The following is an 18,092-nucleotide window of genomic DNA, read 5'->3' on the forward strand; positions in this document are numbered from 1 at the left end:
GCAGCGGCAGCCTAAAATATCAGTGTTAGCATTTGAAGATCATTTGATCAAAGTGTCATATCTGTCAATCAATCTGTCAATGTCCTCTGTCTTTTTCATTATTTCCTTAGTCACTGCATGTGCACCGGAGTTAAATGGCATACTGTGCAGTGTGTGTGTGTATGTGAGTTTGTGAGCGTGCGTGCATGCGTGCGTGCAAGTGAGTGCATGTCTGCAGATGGTGACAACAAGGGATAGGGGACAAGTGTTGCCCGAGGGCCCCTTAGATGGACAGTGACAGTGTGTGCATGAGTGTGCGTGTCTACGAGCACACATGTGTGTATGTTCCCTAGAGCTGTTTTAAGGGTGACCGTGATGAGACAGCTTACTCTTTGACATAGAAGCAGACACACGTACCCTCGAGGCTGTTGCCAGTACCAAATGACAAGATCATAGTGAGACAGCTAACCACAACCGAATGATTAGCAATCTGCTGACATCATCGTTAGTGATCTACTGGGAATAATAGTGTGGATGGAGCACATGGGCAGCACCAGCCCTTTCTCATTCCCCGGGTGGTTAGTGGCTGTTGGCATTAACGTTTGCATGAGACAGACAGGACAATTAAACTAACTCCAGTGTTAACCCATTCAGGCAATGGCCTTGTGTTAAGAGCAAAACGGTTGCATGGACTTGCTCAAAAATCCGATGTTTTTGTGTCGCCCTGATCGCAGACCAGCAGGAGGAGTTTCCATGACTTCTGTTTTCCGTCATAGCAGTACTTTTAACTCGCGGGTTGGGTAATTGATCTGTCGATCTGGTCAGACGCCACCAATGGATGAGAGGAGCTGTTTGTAAGTGAAAGCAAAGTTTTAGACCCAGTAGAATGAACGGTTGGTTAAGTTTCACTTTCAGTGCCCTTGATGTTCTGCTGCTCTGTCTCTGCCCACAGTGCGCTATAAACAACCCAGTGGTATATACATTACAAAAACACTCCTGATTAACAATCCAGCTCCAAAAATCTAGTTGTGGAATGGATGTTTTTGTCGTGGCAGCCCACCACAAATAGATAAATGTGTGGGAACCCCTGATGGTGGATTGGTCAAGCAAAACATAGGACTTTTACCGAGGAGAATGCTGTCTGTGTCCTGTGGAAAATGTTGAGATTTGGGGTTGTTTTTTTTTACTTTTTGACAAAGTTGACATGTCTTACGAGATATAGTATGTCACATTTGTTACATGACATACTTGTCAACTTACTTAAGTTACGTAACATACAGCGTTATTTTACCCCAAACCATGATATTGTCTCTTAATCTGATTTGTAGTTCTGTTGCCTCATCCTAAAGTAGTTTTGGTGACAAAACTGACATTCTCTGTGAACACAGAAATTTATTTTGAAAAGATACTATGCATGCAACAAATGGAAACTGACATGCCGACCCTGAGAATCCAAAACTTACACTAGAGGGGGATCTGGGGTGTCATAGTTGAAAGCATAGGACCACAGACAAAGCTGCCATATTTGAGGAGTATTTGAGTGAGAATGTGTTGGCAGTGCAGGGGCAAAATGCCTGTCCGCCTCTGTGGACAGCTGGGGACCAAATTCTTGTAGCAGTACATTTGCTTTGAATCGTTTTTTCCTGGTTGCACAATTGGCTGCGGTTGGTGCACCTACACAGGTGGAGTTGGGATTCCAGGCGATGGTAGGAACCACCCACATGCTTTGTTGTTCTGGGGAAGCTCATTGCTGGCAGGTGACACCATGTGTTGCAGAGGTAGCTCATCTGCCTGCTGCTCTCCCCAGGTCTGCACTAGAGTTGGCAGTTGTGTGGGGAAATTTGAAACTCAAACTTGGGAGAAAAATTGTGGAAATTTGCCAAAATGTATTCATATCTAAAGGACATAATTAGACCCCCTTGACTTGAACAGGTCTAAAAGTTTTTGCAGCACTTCATTTCTGGTGATGTACACCACACCACCATTCAAAAATGTCATTATCACACAGATCCACAGATTAAGGGCAGTTTTTAGTGTGTTTTACTTCTTTACCAACAAAGCAACATAGAATGAAAACATTAACAATGTGTGATTACTCCAAAGCAGCCGCTTATCAAATACTTCAAGTACCATAATATTTTTGTTTACCGGGGCAAGGGCAGGAGCATTACCAGCTGATACTGAATCTCAAAACCTCCCTACGGCGAGATAACTCTGTGAAGGGAAGTGTGAGCAAATGTTTATTTAAGCAACTCCACTGGTTGCAATATAAACATGTCTATATTAAAATGGCATTAATTCTCACTTGATGTTTTGACCTCATTAAACATTTTCCTAATGAGTTAATGGTCTGGATAGCTAGTTTGAAGTTTGTATCAATACTAGGCTACATTTTGACTGACAAGTCACCTTGGGTTCTCAGTCAAATCCACCCTCACTCCTCCGCAACTCCATCTCATCCAAATATGAATGCTAAAATGCTAAATTCACAGCTTTAAAATGGTAGTTCACAAACCAATGGATGATGTTATGGTGACGGACAACATATCAATTTATGCTCATTACTTGTATAGTATCTTTGCAAAATAAGTTTCTGTGTTCACAGGTGGTATAGGTTTCATCACAAAAAGGTTTGGGTTAAAAGTATGTTTGTTTTGTAATTTAAGTACATAAGTCAACACATATGTCACATCACATAAATTATGTTAAAATTAAATAAAAGACATAAAAAACTGAGAAAAAAAGACTTTGGGTGTCATACACAGCACAGCGGCTCCTGGGTGGAAGTCTTGTGTTTGTTAGATCTATCCATTACCTCCTCCCTATGCAGACTGTCTTGTTCTTTTAATGCCTGTCGCTCTGAGCATCTACTAATACAACTGCTCAAGGGTGCCTTGTGCGTCTGTATGAGACACTAAAGGCCATGGCTCAGCTGCCATATTTGATGCTCTAGGAGTGAGAACAGGTTTACAATACATGCAATGTCTTAATTTGCTCTTTTGTCCCAAATTGTTGTTGTGTGCACAGTTAGTAAGTCAGCGTGAAGGATTGGCAACACATTGTTTACTTTGCAGTAATGTGTGGAATACCAAAAACAACTTATACAAGTTGTGAGCCTCTGGATAGAGTAGATGCAAAGCCATTCTCTTCCGCTGACGCATTCATCACCTTCTCAGCTTAATTGTATTCAGTAGAATTAAATCTACTCTGAGTGTTCCCCAGAAACTTCTCCACCTGGATTTCACTTCTACCTGTAGGCACATAATGAATTGAAGGCATAGCACTGAGAGTTCATAACTGTTACTATCAATCATGTGTACGTACTCTACAGCAGTCTTTCCAGTGAATAACCCAGGGCTACAGTTTTTCAGATTTGTAACATCTTTTTTATGGCTTTTTTGTCCTACTTTATAGTCAACAATGGAGTCAGGCAGTAAAATGCACAGGGATGTGGTGTGTGTATGTCAGACTGAAACCCATTCACTTTTACATAAATTAATTTGACCTTTCAGTTAAATGAATTGACAATGCTTTTCATCATTTTGTACAATGATTTTAATCAGAAGTCCACACTTTTAATTCTGGGCTTTTGTTGCATTCACTTATTAAATAGTGGAAATCAGTTAATACTACATTCACAAATATTAAAGATTCTTGTCAGGTTGATGAACAAATTAAAAATGTGTACACGCATATAACATATCTCTGTTTTGTATTACTTACCAGATCACATTTGTAGGGCCTCATTTATCTATCCAACTCATTCTCAATCCAACTCGTCAAATATCTTTGTTTGGTCACTGCACTGTAACATGTACATATGACAGGCTGGGTGTCATCCTGCATTTGTTGTTCACGTTGCAGGGCATCATGTAATGTCATTGTGTAATTTTACACCTGTCAAATGCATTGTATCTTTTTCAAAAATTACTTCCTTCTTCAAAGGAAGCATACTGTTTTTGCACATTAGATGCATAATTTTTATTTTTATAATCATCAGTAAAACACCTTGTATTTATGTTTATTCCCTTGTGCAACAAAAGCCCATGGTTGGGTATAAAAAGAAAAATTTCATACATTTCATACTTTTTGAATGCATACATGTTAAGGCTTCAGTTTCTTTCTGGTGTAATTGGTTTCTTAAAACATGTGGATGAAAAGAAAAGAAAAACCTGTATATGGAATATACCTATTTAATGTATGTTTTTGTTTTACAAAAAGTAAACATGCATTTTTGTCCAAGCACAGCCTTTTACAAAAAATGTGTTGGAATAGCTGTCACAAGACAGACTGTTTTAAAACACCTGGGTCTAATATTTATTTTTATTAAACTGTAAGATTACGTGTGGTCATACCAGAGTCATTGTAAGATCCTTTGTCTCACAATAGTTTCATTCCATTTAGTATCAACTTGGTCTTTGTTCCAAAAATAATGTATTGCAGACAAGAATCTTTTCTTTTAGATCCACACAGCATGAAAATAATTAATTAGCAACACAAAAAAAACAACAAATAAACAAAAAAAAAAATTCTCCCTGTGTCTCTGTTAGCAGTTTAGATGGAAAACAGTAATTTTGAGAAAACAAAAAGTCCATCACCATTGACAGTAATGTGTCTTTGAAATAATTATGTAGGAGCGTTTGACTGTGTTTCATGCTTTTGAGATTAATGGAACATTACTTGAAAAAAATCATAAGCATGTAAAAAATGATGAGTAAATAATCAAAAGCAATGAGGTCTACAACTGACGACAGTTAAAGGTTAATTGATATACTCGAATAAAGAGGAATCCTGAACTCTCTCTTTAATCCCCATTAGCTTTCCTTCATTGTTCATTGAAGCACAGTGTTTTTAATTAACAATTTAATTATTGATGAAGCACCTGATCAAGCTCTCTTAATTCACTTATTAACAAAAAACAACAGCAAACTGATCACTACTTTCACTTATCTTCCTTTCTCTCCTCTCCTGCTCTCTTTGCCCCCTCTCAGTATTTCTGTTTTTTAACCACTTCCGTCATCTCAGCAGAGTAAAAACACCACACACTTGTTTCAACTAAGTGCTTTGTGTCCAATGATTGTTTCTTTTATTTTAATTGAAAAAAAAAAGTATTTGTCTGTCTTGCATTGAATTTATTTAAAACGTACTTTTCATCTTTTGAAAAGAAAACAACCGTCACAATGCTCCCGGGGTCTGTGGTTTTCTGTCATTTTCTTGCTTTTAATCGCTGGTTCTTGTTCTGTTTATTCTTTTTGTCCTCTCCATCCTCTGTGTGGCCTCTCATCATTCTCCTTTACTTTGTCTCTTCTCTCCATGCAGCTCCTCTTTTGTTTTGAACCTTTAATCTTTTCATCTCGGCCTATTTCTATTTCTATTTTTCCTCTCGTTTCTTGGTCATTATTCCTCTGCCATCAGCATAATTTTTCTTTACTTTTTCTTCATCCAGAGTTTTACAGTACACCACTTTGTACATTAAACAGTGGACTGTGGTCAGAACAAACGTGTGCACCTTGAGCTGCAGTGCCTCTGCGCTCTTACCATTGTGTATGATGATAAACTGACAACAAATATGCAAATGTGTTACTCAACTGCCAGCCAAGTTGTGGCTGTCACATATCCCACATTGGCTGTCAATCAGATTTCTGAATCGAAGCACTGTCAGCAAACTTGCTGCTTAGTAATCTCTCTTGCACATATCGCTGTCTGTTGTCACACACTGTCTCGTGTGTTGTGGTCCATTTGTTGAGAGCCCACTGTTTTTGGAAAGAATACTCTTGAACTCTTCATGTGGCAACACCTGCTTGAAACATCAGGAGGGGGGGTGCTAATGAGGTGTCTGTAGAGCCAAACATTTAACAAAAAGAAATGCAATGTGGAGCATTTGAGGCTTGTTGCAGCACAAGAAGTGTAAGATCAGGATGATTGCAGTTTCAGGAAAGAGAATCTCACAGTTTTCCATCCTAACATATGATTACACTAATACTCCTTTTGACATTTCAAGTGTCAGTACCAATGCCAAGTGTGTGATTGGGCATATGAGAGGCCAACAGGCTTTCTCCAATATGGCAGAAATAAGATAGGTAGATTGAGGGCTATTATGCATCATTAATCAAAGTTTGTCAACATGGAATGTATGAATCAGGACATCCAGTATTTGGGAAAAGTACTCCTTAAAAAATGGTGTGTACATTGGGAACAACTGTTATTTTAATGTGTTAATGTTTTGTATTTTATGGTTCTCATCAGATTTTGAGATTGTAGCTGGAGGTTGTGAATTATAAATGAATTATAATTGATAATCTGTTCTTAACTATATTTCCTTTGTGAGTGTTGTCTAGAGGAAAAAAAAGAAAAGACTTAAAAAGACTACAGTCTGACTCCCTCTCACATCTAAAGATGGGACTTTTAGGTCACACACTATAAGATTTAGCAAAGACTGGGGATCTTGCAGGGTCACTACTCTTTATTATTTATTCAGGACCCCATTAGCTGGCACTAAGGTTCAAGCTACTCTTTCTGGGGTCCACACACAACAAAATACAACATGCAGTATAAAACTAGACATATAACTCATAAAATTGCAATATGTTCAAAACAAGTAAAAGTCAAATAAAAATACAAAACTACAGCTAGATTATTTTTGAGATTATTTCCCATCCTGCTCCTGGTGAATAATATTACCTTTAACTCCCTTTTAAGAATTATGACTTACATGTCGGCAAAAACAGATAACTCTGGAAACAAGACAAAAGGTGTCACATGTCAACAGTATTCTTGTTGATTCTGAATCTAAATAATTTATAAAGATAAACTGTATTTACATACAAACTTTTAGATTTTCTCCCCTCAACTCTCTACCTTCCTCTGTTGGTTAGCTGTGCCATTTGAGCGGGAGGGGACCGTGGGAATGAACAAAAACTACGATTTCTGACTCAAAAAAGTGCACTTCTTCTTTCACTGCTCATTGCCTTTTTTCCATGATTTTGAAAAAAAACATTTACCACTTTTCATAGGGTTAACCTGTGGCATTGATGCACTGTAACCCAGGTGACATCCCATCAGCAGTGAGCGTTACCAGCACAATGCACTGTTCTGTAAACCAGAAAGAGAAGAATGAGGAGCAGAATGGTGAGCCAGCGTCTTCAGGTGGAGCTGTGGCTTTGTCAGAGCTGAGACAGCTGCTGTGAGCAGACTGTGACAAAAGATGTTATACATATTGGGCACAGATTGCGTTGCCCATTGATTAGAAAAAACTAAGACGCTATCTAAAACAAGAGCTTCTCCTTCAAAGTTGAGGAGCTACTCAGTTTTGAGCATCTCACAAGTGCCTCCTCAACGGAGAGAAGTTGATTGAATAATTTACAGCGCTTGTCTGAGCTGCTTTATTCCAACAAGAATTGGAGGCACACAGCGGGTACCTCACCTGTTTAGAGCAATTGGACGCTTCCTTTGAGATTACTGGAAGTTGCTATGCACCTGTGCTTTGACGTCTTGCTGTGTTCAAATCACGTCTAATTCATCCGTGATTCAGATTTAGTCAACAGGTGCTAAGGCTAATATTCAAAGCCGGGGGCCTCAATGGCCAGATGGGGATCTGTTGTTTTTGCAGAAATGTTCCAATTAAAGCACAAGCCTTAAATAGAAATACAGAAATTATCATAAAAAGATTGTGCTCTGCAGAATGACACCTTTCAGAGTTGTGCCTGATACATTGTCACAGCATGTACATGTGTGTCATATTTTGGGAGCTGGTATATTTTTTCTATTAATAATCACAGGTCTGCTATCCAGGAGCAATAATTCTCCTCTCTCAATGGAGTGACGACATCAGCTAGCAGTATTCTTTGAAACCTTCGAATTATGAAAAAATTGAATTAATTTATCCATAAATTAATTGAATACATTGTGTATATTTTTTGTCCATTCATCTTAGTATTTGAGATGCAGAGGTAATTTTTGGAGAGAATGGGACACTTTGCTGTTAAAGACATCTGTCTGTCTGTCTGTCTGTCTGTCTGTCTGTCTGTCTGTTTGTGACTTTCCCACTTCCAATCGCCATTCATGATGTGTCAAAAGAGGCAGGAAAGAGAAATGAGATATGAATAACAGATAGATTTAGATGGAGGCGATTGAAAAAGAAATAGGGAGGGATGTCGCTGAGCGCATAATGTGTGTATTCTTGGGAGCCCTTGAAGCCGTGCAGTTCACTGAACATAAAAATTAATAGCAGAGTGATTAACAGAAGCAGCAGCGTACAGCTCTACTGTGGTAAGCTGTTAGAAAAACGCCTCCTCAAAGCTCCAGCCCATTTGTGTACACAGTGCGTGTCCACAAACACAGTATCTTCACACTCAGTTACCCTTAACAACACACACACATGCTGAAATATACACACCATCACAGACACATATATTTCAGAAACATTCATAACTAAAAATACACTCAGTTTAGAAAAGTATGTACATAGTTTCAACCTTGGTCAGCTTTATATAATGCACATTTAGATTCCTCTGATTTGTAATTTAATCTTGTAGCATTAAAATATGAGGAGGTGGGCGCAGTTTCCAAAGCTAGACATCAATGGTAAACAAGCTGAACAGCAAAGAAAACATAAAACTAGAAGGGCACTTGGAGAGCGTAGACCTCTGTCAAGGACAAATGCCCAATTTTGTAATGGTAACCAAAGTGAAATATATTTTGTGCATCTAACCCATGATTTGGATCCGCTCCAAAATCTAATGGGTTCTTCTTTGGGCCATGCTTCAACCTTCCGCTAAATTTCATAAAAATCGGCCCACTAGTTTTTGTTATAATTCTGCTAACAATCTAACAAACCAAACATAGCCTCCTCCTTGGCAGAGGCAGTATGAGGCAGTATGTATCTCTGCTTTTTTGCTCCTGTTTGCAAAGGGCTTTTTTTTCAGCTTCAAATCAAGCTGCATGCAATAAGGTCGCCTGATCAACTTCCTATTTTTTTTATTAATGTAACTGAAGTGAGCAGTACTGTTTTTCAGTTATTCATCAACTTTTTTCTTTGATTGAGCTTTAATTACATGGATTCCTCCTTTTAAACCAAATAAAACAGAATCTCAGTCACAACTCAGTCAAACCACAATATTTACATACCCTAAACTATCGCTGGAGATCAGGATAATTAGTTTCACTGCTGTTGCTTTGCACCCTCAATGCCTGTTTTGACAAAATCACGGTTCAGAAGTTTTCATCAACATTGCTCTAATCAATACTCTAACACTGTGTGGAGCATTTTAGAGTGAACACAGAGCAAAAGCAGTTCAAAGTTTCTTAATGGAATCGGCATCGTGCTCTCTTACACCTCTTCCTAACTAAACACAATGCAAATGACTGAGCTAGCACACGTCAGAATGCTTCTGTGTTTTCCAGTGAAGATGTTATATGCATATATAACATAACATATATATAATATATAATGCTTCTTTCTTGTTCAGGTTTAATTTGCGAGAAGAAACAAAATGCTAAACAACAGCTCTGAGAGAATAAATATATACAGCACCTCCTGTTCCTCTGAATCATTCAGAGGCCCCCCGCCAACACAGGCCTCGCTCACGGCATGGCACACCACGATTATCCTGCCCAATGCAGATCAGCAGTTATTATATGAATATCATGTATCTCATTAGCACTTGGCTTCATAGTGGCTCCATGGTGAGCATTACTTTAGATTTTGCATGTTCTTGTCATGTTTGCACAGGCTCCCCTCCTGGTGCTCCTGGTGCTCCTCTACAGTCTAAAGGCGCGTAGGTCAGGTTAAGTGAAGGCTCTGATGTGGAAGGCTCAGTCCCTATGTGTGCCAGCAGGCGCGTTACTCTGAATAGCAATAAGCAGGTAAATTAATGATTCGGGTCACCAGTACTTCAGAGCAGCTTTAGTTCTTCTTGTCCTGCTGTCATTAAAGATAAGATTATAACGGAATAGATAAACCAAGTAGTCCGGACAGCAAAGTGCAGCATAATATAACCACACAAACATGCACATTATTAACATACACACACACACACACACACACACACACACACACACACACACACACATACACATGCAGGTCCAGAAGGTAGGGGATTTAAGGCTCAGTGTCTCAGATTAAGTTGGCGGCTTATGAAGCTGTCTGACCACTACTGGCTGTCTTTACTTCCCTCTCTCTCAGCCTCACTCAACCTCTCTTTTAGTTTCGTCTTGCACACCAACTTTTTTTCTGACCTTTCTTGTCTTGTGTCTGAATTCAATATTGTCTCAAGTCTAACAGAAGAAAGAAAAAAAAAAGAAAAAACAATACTGCTGCATTTTTAATTCTTTTTTTTATCACACCTGGCTTTTATAACCTGTGTTATCTTACTCTTGTCTCTTGCTTAGCTCGTTTTCTCTGACAACCCTTAGGTTTCTGTGCGGTCACCCAAAATAACTTTCTCTCACCCTCTCTCTCTCTCTTTTCTATCCACCTATCAAAAAATGAAAGCTAGGCCCACTGTGAAGGCCAGCACTGATTTATTTGTATTTGAGCTGCTTCCAGGTGATATACTGTACCAAGGCTCATGTTAAGCTCTCACTGTAAAACTTCCCACTGACAGTAGCTGGTGACTATGTGTATCCAAAGAGGCACACATGACTCAAAGAACTGCTGACAGACTGTGGATCCATCCCAGCAGCTTACTGTCCCATCGCAGGATCAATTCTACCTCATTACTTATAAGTCAGCATAAAGAGGAGCACAGAAACAAGACAGCCTGGCAGCTGTGGTATTCATAAACTGACCATCAGCAATTCTGTGTTAAGTTTTTGCTATTATAATTTAAAGCTAACCTATAGATTCTCATTATCAGATTAATGTCCTGGACTATTGTAACTAACAAACCTCTATTTATAGGACTCTAAATAGGACACGTTTGTTTGAATTTGATTGTAGAAGTTTTTTTTGCTCTTTATGTCTTTTGGCTTAAAGCAGCCACCACCTGTGTTTCTTAACTGACAATAGGATTATTTTCCTGGTGGAGTTTCAATACCCACAAAATCTGTAAAACATATGAACACATATGGCTATGGCGGCTATGTGTGTATGATTTATTATTAATACTTTGCAAATAAACTAAATGAAAATTTAATCACAAAAAACCTGACAGAATGAATTGGCGGTCACTCCTGTCAGGGATAAATTACTTAACAGGCGTAACAGACACAGACCCAGAGGACCAAAGTGTCAGGGGTCCTTCTGACCATCACCTGCAAAGTGTCATTCAAATGAACATATTACGACAGGGTTCCCACTGGCATGGAAAACTTGAAAAACTCAATTCTATGGCTCGCAATCACATTTTCCAGCTCTGGAAAAGTCATGGTATTTGTAAAAATCATTGAAAGTTTTGAAAAAGTCATGGATTTTTTTTGTTGTGTATAATGAGTTGTTACAGCCAGCGTTTGTGGATAACCTGCCACATAATGTAACATAACAGCTAATTTAGTTTATGAACCTGTAGAAGTAACCTAGCACTAATATGAGTTGATGTGTGGCGTTTGTTTACCATCATGTAAACATCATGTTTTTCATTTTCTCCCTGCATTCATTCTCTCCCTCCATCTTCTATGAAGGAGAGATGGTGGGCTCTTTGGCACATCTGTTTCCATCACAGTTTCCTAGAGCCCAAGATAACATTTTCAAAATGCTCTTTTTGTCCAACAAACACAAAGGCATTCAATTTTATGAACTAGAGAGAAAAACAGCAAATACTCAAAACAGCATGAAAATGTTTGACATTTGCACTTAATATATTACTTAAAAAAATCAATCGAGATGTGCATCTGTTTGCCTCTTTTAACAAATTGCCATTGACTTCATATGCATTCACGCTCCTCTGTGTTGTATAATGCAGCTAAAGAATATGGTAAGAGGAATGCGCTGCCGCTCCCACTCCACTCACTCGTGTTTTTGTTTACATACATTAAATGCCAGATGGCACAATCAAGTTACATGGATTCACATAATAAACTATCAGAGGGGTTTTTTCCCCTCTGACGATGTAAACCGTAATTTTAAGGACAACAAACAAAGCTCTTAGAGATTTTCAGTACAACCAAATATACCCCATTCAATTTTCCAAATAGCAACTGTTTAAGAAGGATGTGCTTGTAAAATAAAGCAGCGTTTTTGATCTCATTAACATATTTACACATACATACAATTACAAAAACATGACTTAGAATTTATTTTCTGCATTTGCAACTGCAGGAGAAAAATGTTTTGTTGTATAGCACAATAAACAGCTGACAGCTCAAGCTTTGTCAGGTATTGTATACATGCATGCATGCATCATGACAGCCCTATAGAAAACAACCTTTTACTCATATGTATAGCACCACCTGCACCACTGTTTTGGTTTGTGCAAAGAAAGTTTCAATGATCACAATGCTTTAAAGGATAAATCAACTTACAAACCCCTCTCCACTGCACAAAAATACACTAACACCTACTATATCTGACTTATTTATTTAATGGGAAAGATTACAATCCGCATTCACTGCTGGGTTAAAAGACTGCAGTAGTAATGATTATTTATCGGCTACGGCTATATTCAGCTTTGATTGTCAGTGATAGAAATATGCCCGTGAGATGCAATGATATGATACCATCCTTCTCCATCCAAACAGCACTCGAACATTACTCAAATGTAGTCGGCACCAAGTTTAAGAGTGACTGAATGAGTCAGAGATATCGACAAGAAGTAAACACTAACATTTTCACTGGCCTCAATTTTTTACCAACCGGTTTTGGGTGGGAATCTCCAGAGGCCCCCCTATACAATATTTTCACAAAACTTAGGTCATGATGAAATAATATATGCAATTTAAAATGTTTTACGGTATGCTGAGTATTTCAGATAACATATATTGCAATTTATTACCTCTTTTAACTGCATATGAAGTAAAAACTTTTTCAACAACAGTTTTATCTAAAAATAAGTTTTCAGTCCATTCATCTCACTTCAGTCATTTTAATTGCAGCTACATGTATGTATCTAGTGGATTAAAAAAGGGATGGATGTTGTTTTAATCATTTTTAAAAAATGATACTTGGCATCTGTGTATTGATACAATATTGCCATGCAAAATATCAAGTTAATATGTTGTGTTGATTTTTTCCCCCACCCCTGCTATTATAAGGTTTGTCCAGGACGTCAAATGTGACACATCAGAAATGTTTTTTTAAAACACTCAGAAAGGCATATTTGTCTCTTGTAGAGCCGTGTACAGGGCTCTGGCCTACTGGCTATTTTTAGCAGGTTAGGTGCCAAAAACTCACATTGGCACACTAATCATGTAAGCTGCAAACTCGTTCCCTCAGTTTTGGAGGGTCAACTTCAGAAACTACACTTGGAGCAGCACTGCAGGAGAATTCCCCTGAGACAAGTGACAGTGACAACCTGCCACCGTAAAGACAGGTTAAAGTGTTACAGTGAGGTGACAATTCATTTACATTCATAAGGAGAGCAGCAAACTGTTGGAGCATGCTGTGTTGAAACAGATGTCAGAGCAGCTATGCATGCAAGTACATGTGGTTTACACTAAAGGGCATGAGGGTAGCGCTGTGCCCTCCATACTAATGCAATTCTTTGAGGTGAGTTTGCTATTCAATAGACTGGGAAACTTCATTAAATCTACGAATGAAGAATGCATTTACAGGAGAAGCACTGATGAATCAAATAAATAGAGACAGACAACCTTTTCACACGTGTGAATGTCTGATCAAACAAACCTGCAAATCAATGTTTCTTTCTAACCTGACTGAAAATATGATTTAACCTCTTAGCCTTTGCATATTTGTCCTTGTATGTGTGAACCTTTTTATGACCATGCTGGACGTACGTGCAAGGTTTGTTGAATGTGTCTTTTTAATGAAGATGAACAAAACAACTGAGCCTACTGCTGCCCAGGAGCGTTTTAGTGCAGATCACACAAAAATACGCAAAGCATACTGAATGATTTTTTTTAATCAAGTCACCACAGGATTCTGCATACACTGATGATTAACGTACACTGATGTCGGTCTCTGTAGATGAGACCTCTTTGTTGCATCACTCCTTCCTTGACTTGGTCATTGATTACTCCTTTTTTGTCTCTCTGTGTGTGTTTGCAGGTGGAGTCCAACAACCCTGACACTCTCTCTGTCTACATCGCATATCTCTCTGTCTTTCTGTCTTTTCTCCATCTGTTTGCCCGTGTTTCTGTCTATGCCGCTGTACAGCAGCATGCCTCTATGTTTACCAGCAGAACAAGCAGAAGCACTATGGAAGTGAAAGAGCGACGTCCATACTGCTCACTCACCAAGGGCCGCAAGGACAAGGAGGGACCGTACACTGGTGAGATAGTTTAGCTAATTCATTCATTCTTAGTTATTCAGTTACTTATTTGTGTCTCAAATCATTGTTTAGCAGAGTCAGTTAGTAGGTCAGTTGTACCGTCTGTATTCAGAGATATGTTGCTGGCCTTATATTTAGTAATCAACAGTTTTACTGTCTATTCCTGAAAAATGTACATTAAAGGTGCAGCGTTAGCATTAGGTAGCATTTAGTAGCATCTAGTGGTGAGGTCGAAGACTGCAACCGACTGAATACCCCCCCACTCACTCCTCCTAAACCTGTAGTGGCCTTCAGATAGCGTAAAAACACAAAAGGCTCTCTCTAGAGTTAGTGTTTGGTTTGTCCGTTCTGGGCTACTGTAGAAATAGTGTAGTCCATGTAAGAGGTCCCACTACCTGTATGAAGAGCTCACTTTAAACCAAGGAAAATACATAGTTTCTTAATTTCAGGTGATTCCGAATTAATGTAAACATAAATATGAATTTTGTATTTCATCTATGTGAACAGATCTCTTAAATCCTACCCACTGCTTCTTTAAAACTTTCAGTAGAATATAGTATCTTTCAACTACTGCTGCTATGATTATTGTAAGAGCCCTCTAGTAACAAACCAATGTCCAGTGTTTGTAACTTTATGTCAACAACCAAGTTGTCAAAGAGATCACATTTTTTTATGAATCCTGCAGTGTGGAATTTTTTTTCTACCCCCGCTGGCAATGAGAGTAATAACACAAACACTGTCGACAGGTGCTTATTATGTATGCCTGCAGGTGAGCTCACTGCAGGCTGGTTAGATGAGCGATTACCCAGACATGAGCACGTTCCAAACAGCCATGTTTTGAATGGAAACTGCACGAGTATTTTACAAATATCAAATGTCCAATCCCAGTCCCATGACATCTGTGTCTGCCCTTGGTCCCTTCTCTTCTTTCAGTGCTCTCCAGTGAGGAAAGCCTACCAATGGGGATCCGTGTTTGTCTTTGCCATCAACCTTTTTTTTTTTTTTTTTTACTTCAATCCTTCCCTTAACATGTCCTTTTTATCTGGAGCATCCACTCCAGAAATTTGTCTTGGATGCTTCTTAGGATTATCCCCCACCGTTTCTGCCATATTCGTAGCAGCTCTGTCGCCATGTATTCTCCCCTCTTCCTGCCCCTTTTAGCTGTGGTTCACTGGAATAAAATGCATAACTCCCCCCTACGCCAATGCAGAAAAGTTTCCACAGACACCACAACTCTGGCAGTGCAGTGTGCTTTCCCTGGCGGCAAAAGGCCTAATCATCATTAGCATTGTATGAACTCATCTGGTAAAGGCTTCAATAATAATAGACATTTACTTATTTGTACATGTACAATACTCTTTCACGACCATTATACATTGCTTCAAATCTCTAAGAACAATATGATTTGCCAAACACTTCACAGCCAGTGAGATCACAATCTTTAGTTTAGGTTTCACACAGGACTCAAGCAGTGTGGCATGTTTAAAGAAAATTCCACTGGTCAATGAAACACATTCTTTAGGAGAGCTGCAAAGATGTATGATAGTGCTTAAACAGTCACTGTCAAGTGTGTCAGTCAGTGTGTGTGTGTGTGTGTGTGTGTGTGTGTGTGTGTGTGTGTGGCAGTGAGAGAATCAGTTGCTGTGTTCGGAGAGTTATGAGGCCAAAAAATACATCTGAATAGAGCGCAGGGTTTCCCAGAAGGCAGACGTTGATATTCATTGTGCAGTACATGAGAAAGGTCCTGGGTGATTTTTCCAGCTGGCCTGAGGCTGTACTTAGTCCAGCTGCTGAGAGAGCAGTCCTCCATACATCAACCTGCAACTTTGGAGCTGATCTCCAGGAGCCATAGAATATTTACTGCACTTTGGACAGAATTATAGTTTGTGTTGCAGACCAAATGAATAAGGTGGGAATCATCTTGCTTGCAGCAAGTGAAACTGTCTCCTAACAAATAAATCATCTGCTCTTATAAATAAAAAGTCCATATGTCAGAGTACCCTGTACGTGCTCTCAAAGAATCTCAAAAATCATATTTGTGCTGGGTGTGAATAATGACCTGGCTGTGTTGATATCATTCTAAAACTCAAATAGACATAATGAACAGTAAACTCCTCATGAATGACGTGTCTTTACCTCATTAGGGTAGCTGTATGTGTATGTAGTGTATATAACGTCTATGAATATAATTTAAACAAATGGAAACTGTAAAAAATACAGACTAGCCACAGCCTGAAGGATGGACAACGTCTTAATTTGGGGGGGCTTGTCAGTGTTTGTGTGTGTGTTTATGTGTCTTTGTATGTGTGTTTCTACTCATGTTTGTTTATCTACCTATGCTAGGTTCATCAGGGGACAGTGAAGACTGTGCTATTGGCTCCCAGGGGCTCCGTGTCCCCACTCAGAAGTCCTACTCCTCCAGTGAAACGCTCAAGGCATTTGACCAGCACCAAGACCAGACCAGGTTAGAACTGGGACTAGTCAAGTCAAGTCAAGTCAAGTCAAGTCAAGTCAAGTTTATCTGTTAGCACATTTCATACAGTGTAGGCTCAATGTGCTTCACACAACAAATATGCACAAAAAATTAGGTTGTAAATGCATACATACATACAACTACAGAGAAGTGAGTATGCACGCACACACCCATGATGAAGGGAGCCGGCTAGCTTGGCAACGGGCTAAAGACAAGCCTAGCCAAACCAGCAGGCGCAACAGTAGGTCCAGAGCAATAAGTCGGTTTCTGCAGCCGGTCACTCACAGTCATTTGTAGTCAGTTAGAAATGCCCGCAGGAGTGTTCAGGGCTTAGAATTCATTGTTAAGTCCACGAAAAACCAACCACCAAGTGTGGCGAAAAAAATGTAGCTAAAAAACCTGGATATAATGTTCATTTATGAGAGAGCCGCTGGCGGACAAACAAAACGCTGATGCCTGCGCTCCTCGTAGATTACACCAACATACATGCTCACTCCCTACCCCTAATCATGATTTTTTTTCCTAAACCTAACCAGGGAGTTGTGGTGATTTAACCTAACCTAACTGTAACCATTTCACAACATTAACCATGTCCTTAAAATGTATGGGGACATGTTGGATACACACCCTCTGGACGACTGGTAGGTGCAGTATTCCCCGTCTGAAGCATTGTAATGGTTGTGATAATAACCCATTTACAGTAATGGGCCAGTAATATTCAGAACAGGTGTTTTGGTTCAGTCAGTGGGTTTGTTGTCTGAGCCTCAGTTGGAATTTCAATGTATTCTGCTCTTTGGTGTTTAGATGCATATTCAGCTTGAAACAGCAAAGGAGATATGGTACAGCAGATGTTATTCATGAGTACAGTTTGAACTTTTACCGGAGTTTCATTGGAGTTGCACTTCAAATGATTGAGCCACATTAGGTGTGCTTTATTCTCGGTGAATGAAAATCAATTTTACCACTGTGCCATGCTTTTACCACCAGCCCTTGATTATCCAGCGGAAATCAGTAGAGCACATACTTTACACATCAAAGTAGCAGACAGGAAAAACAGTGCAAAATAAATGTGGATGCCACTTCCATGGATTCTTGGGGGGGAAAGTGAGCAAAATAATGTGTTTTGAATATAATTTTTTTCCCTCATTGTGGTTTCACGTGTGTGTGTGTGCGCACACGCGCGCGTAAGCCGGCCACCTGACTTGAGCACATAGTTTGTGTTGTGTGTTAATTAACAGTATGTATATATGTAAATT

The 18,092-nt window shown here is 39.2% G+C and overlaps 1 protein-coding gene across 2 annotated transcripts in view; it reads left to right on the forward strand.

Moving 5' to 3' along the window:
• Positions 1–14,256: 14,256 nt before the first annotated feature.
• tenm3 (teneurin transmembrane protein 3) overlaps positions 14,257–18,092 on the forward strand; it is a 266,761-nt gene continuing 262,925 nt past the window's right edge. For both annotated transcript variants that reach the window (XM_042484304.1, XM_042484305.1), the window contains exons 1-2: positions 14,257–14,363; positions 16,707–16,827. In XM_042484304.1, coding sequence (XP_042340238.1) covers positions 14,261–14,363; positions 16,707–16,827 — 224 coding nt within the window. In that variant the 5' untranslated portion in view covers positions 14,257–14,260. The remainder of the gene's footprint in view (positions 14,364–16,706; positions 16,828–18,092) is intronic.

Source organism: Plectropomus leopardus, chromosome 4, assembly GCF_008729295.1.
Source record: "Plectropomus leopardus isolate mb chromosome 4, YSFRI_Pleo_2.0, whole genome shotgun sequence".
Classification (NCBI taxonomy): domain Eukaryota; kingdom Metazoa; phylum Chordata; class Actinopteri; order Perciformes; family Serranidae; genus Plectropomus; species Plectropomus leopardus.